This window comes from Echinops telfairi, unplaced genomic scaffold (assembly GCF_000313985.2).
Source record: "Echinops telfairi isolate 266 unplaced genomic scaffold, ASM31398v2 ScPeMD7_7419;HRSCAF=8457, whole genome shotgun sequence".
Lineage (NCBI taxonomy): Eukaryota > Metazoa > Chordata > Mammalia > Afrosoricida > Tenrecidae > Echinops > Echinops telfairi.
The window spans coordinates 317,834-321,786 of NW_022111319.1; the positions used below are offsets into that span (position 1 = coordinate 317,834).

At 38.6% G+C, this 3,953-nt stretch overlaps 1 protein-coding gene across 1 annotated transcript in view; it reads left to right on the forward strand.

Moving 5' to 3' along the window:
• SATL1 (spermidine/spermine N1-acetyl transferase like 1) overlaps positions 1-3,953 on the forward strand; it is a 15,597-nt gene that overhangs the window by 1,501 nt on the left and 10,143 nt on the right. The window contains exon 2 of the mRNA XM_030887584.2: positions 789-931. Within this exon, the coding sequence (XP_030743444.1) occupies positions 789-931 (143 nt within the window). The remainder of the gene's footprint in view (positions 1-788; positions 932-3,953) is intronic.

Genomic DNA, 3,953 nt, shown 5'->3' on the forward strand with positions numbered 1-3,953 from the left:
TAGCTTTCCTGTTAGGAACCAATCAGAAACCAGTCAACCTGGCACAAGTCAAGAAAGCAAGAGCCAATCAGACATAATCATAAACATATCTCATAGGGACGAAGAAGGCACAACCCTACCAAGCATGAACCAACCAGCCATGAGCCAACCAACCACAAGCTTAACTGGTATATACCAACCAGGCATGATCCAACCAGACCTGTGTCACCCTGGTACAAGCCTACCTCTTATGAACCAGCCAGACGCTAGCCAGTTGGGAACAAGTCAGAGAGAAATGAGTCTACCAAACTCAAACACAAGCCTAAGTAGTACAAAAGAACTAGCCAAAAGCAAATCAATCATAAACCTAACTGGGGCCCAGCCAGGAGTCAACCAAAGCAACACGTATCCACCAGGCATATGCCTATCTGGTATGAACCAATCAGATATCAGCCAACTGGAAACAAGTCAGAGAGGCATGAGCCAACAGGGCACAAGCACAAACCTAGTTGAAATGAATCAACTAGACGTGACCCTAGGAGACATGAACCAAGTAGGTATGAGTCCTTCAGGTAGGAGTACAAGTCTAACCACGATGAGCCAATCAAGCACAACCCAAGGAAGCATGAGCCAATCAAGCATGAGCCAAGGAAGCACAAGTAAATCAAGCACAAGACTTATTGATATGAACCAACTAAGCACAAGCCAACGAGGCATGAGCCAAACCAGCACAAGACAACTGGGCATTAGCCAATCATGCATGAACCAACCATACATGAGCGAAAGCCTAGCTGATTTGTACCTGTCAGGCATAAACCAACGAAGTATAAGTCTACTGGACACAAATCAACCATATTTAAGCCAAGCAGGCATGAGGCCACTGGGTCTGAGTACTCTCAGAGTAAGACATGCGGAAGCTCGAGACTGCCCTGAAATACTACGCCTGATTAAAGTAAGCGTTTCCTTAATTCTGTGGGGCCTCATGGTGTTAGTTTTGAGCTAAAAGAAAGCAAGGGAGGCACAGGCTGTATTTCAATATTGGCACAGATAATTATGACTCAGGTACACAATCTTCTAGGATTTACTCAAGTATCATTTTCCTCGTTAAAATGAAGATTATATTTATACACACGAGGGGATTTCAAACAGTTCATGGAAAATGGAATTAAAATAGAATCTTTCCATGAGAGATCTCGGTTTCCCCTTTCTACCCAACCCACCCTCCACCCTCCCGGTATCACCACTGGTCCTGAAGGGATCATCTGTCCTGGATTCCCTGTGTTTCGAGTTCCCATCTGTACCAGTGTACATCCTCTGGTCTAGCCAGATTTGTAAGGTAGAATTGGGATCATGATAGTAGGCGGCGGCGGTGGGGGGGGGAGGAAGCATTTAGGAACTAGAGGAAAGTTGTATGTTTCATCGTTGCTACCTTGCACCCTGACTGGCTCATTTCCTCCCTGCAATCCTTCTGTAAAGGGATGTCCTGTTGCCTACAGATGTTTATTTTAATGACTTTGCTGGAAATCATCCCAGTACAGTAAAGGGGTTAGTTGATTAGCCACAGTTACTGTGCTGAAGTTCTGTGGCCCTGAAGGTAATTTCTTTCTTTCTTTCAAACCATTTTATTAGGACCTAATCCAGACATCATACCATTCCATAGTTCAATCATATTAAGCAGTATTTTACCAATGCTATCACAATCCGTTTCAAAACATTTTCTTGTACCCCTTTATATTAGCTCCCCCTTACCTCCACCTCCCTTGCTGTACTCCCCAGAAACAATATTCTAATTATTGTCTCTATTCACCCATCTTGGGTTTAATATACGAAAAAACAGAAAAATTAAAAACAGAGAGTCAAGAAGGCAGCCAATAATGACAGAATACATAAGAGATAAACACCAATATGAAAAAAAAACCAGAAAATATTATAAACCAGATCAAAGTGTATCAAAAGGGAGATCAAATGACAAAGGTTGAACCATTCAAGTCAAATTTACCATTTTAATGTACTATAGTTGTCTCTCCAATACTCTCTAATAACCAGGTTATTTCCATCCCTGAATTATGGTTAGAGGGACATCCACTGGAGGCTTATTCCCTGTGTAGTCCTGCAAATGAATTTGGGCTTCAATTGCCATCCATAGACTTCTGCACACCAGATCTCACAATTTAAACACTGATACTATTTGTTCCTTTGGATTATATAATTTACAATCCTTGGATCACAGATATTGGTGTGCTTCTTCCATGTGGGCTGAAGGTAATTTGTTACATGATGCACAACATAAAAAATTCCATATGATAGCAGTAGCCCAGGTGCTTCATGCAGTGAATCCATGATTAAAACAGGACATAGATAATGAAAATAGAAAATGTATATACTGGTAAGTTTTTAAATTATAATCTTCCATCTATTCACCAATATATCTCAAGGATATTTTAGGCTCAGATTCTGCTCCTTTTGATTGGAGAATGTATTTCTTCAAAATAAAACAGTGAAAATAAAATAACAAAATAAATGGCCAAAATAAAGCAACAAAATTTTTCTGGTGAATTCCATCTGTTGAAATGACATTTTGTCAGTTTACATATATAAAATCCTGTCATGGCATCAATTCTATTCTATGCCCATGAGTTCCCAGATCTTATCTCTAATCTACACGATTACATGATCAATCAAAATATTATGCTCAACACATTATTCCAGAACCACATTTTTAACAGGTGGTAAAAAATAATTTAAGACTTGTTAGTAGCTCTAGTATCTGATACCTGGCTTAAAAATCAACGTTTTAAATTGAACAACAGTGACTCTTTGTGGACAAATATATCATTTTTATCATCAAAGGAAAAATACACCATTGGTCTCTCCTAGTGAACCTGTATCCATAGTTTCTGATCACGTTAATTTTACTTCCTAATTTGCCTCATGTGCCTGAGAATACACCAGAAGTTGCTTGGGCGTAATAATAATAAGAAATCAGTTGCTATGGAGCCAATTCCAACTTATAGCAAATCGTATATGTATCGGTGTTGAACTTTGATTCATGAGGCTTTCAATCGCTGTTTTCTTTCTTCTGAGGTATATCTGGATAGATTTGAACCTCTACCCTTTGGGTTAGCAGTCAAGTGGATAACCATTTGTTAACACTCAAGGGAATTCATAAAAATTACAGAAAATTAAATTGCCACATTTTATAGATATAGATAATTATCATTGGATTTTATCTCTAATAAACATATTTATCCAAGGCACAAGTTGCTAAATTTTGAAACATACTCATTTTGTCAGAGTTTATTAGAGTTTGGTATTACAGTAATTCTCTAATAGAGAATATTGCATGTTCTATTTACTGCCCTGTCACTAAAATTCTTCCAAATACACTTTGTATATACCTATTCTATCCTATTTGTAACAACTATACTACAGTATTATATGGTGATATAATCACTGCATAAGTAGGTAGCTATAACTTTTCTTATGGTGGTTCCTAGAGTGTGGTTCTGGGCCATTAGTGATCCATAGATGAGTGCTGTGTAGTATTAACGTTTGCTTTTTGTTCATGGTACAAACACTGAGTGCAAATTAGGGGAAAACTCACATGCAAAGTATTGTAAAGGATACAAAGATTATTAAATTAGAGTCTTGGCTCTCAAGGAATCTACAGGTGTTAGGGGATATAAAGACTGAAGTATCCTTGCCTTCGTTACCTAATGCACTCTATACAGCAGTCAAAATTCACAAAACTTCTTCTGGTTTTAAGAATAAAATCCTCCCCGCTAAACAGTTTAACAATAACCCACAACCAGTGTGCAGTGTAGTAACGATGAACTATGAAATTTTCCTCTAGTTCTTAAATGCTTCCTCCCCCCACTACCATAATCCCAATTCTACCTTACATATCTGGCTGCCCGAAGGATGTACACTGGCACAGATAGGAACTGGAAATACAGTGAACCCAGGACAGATGA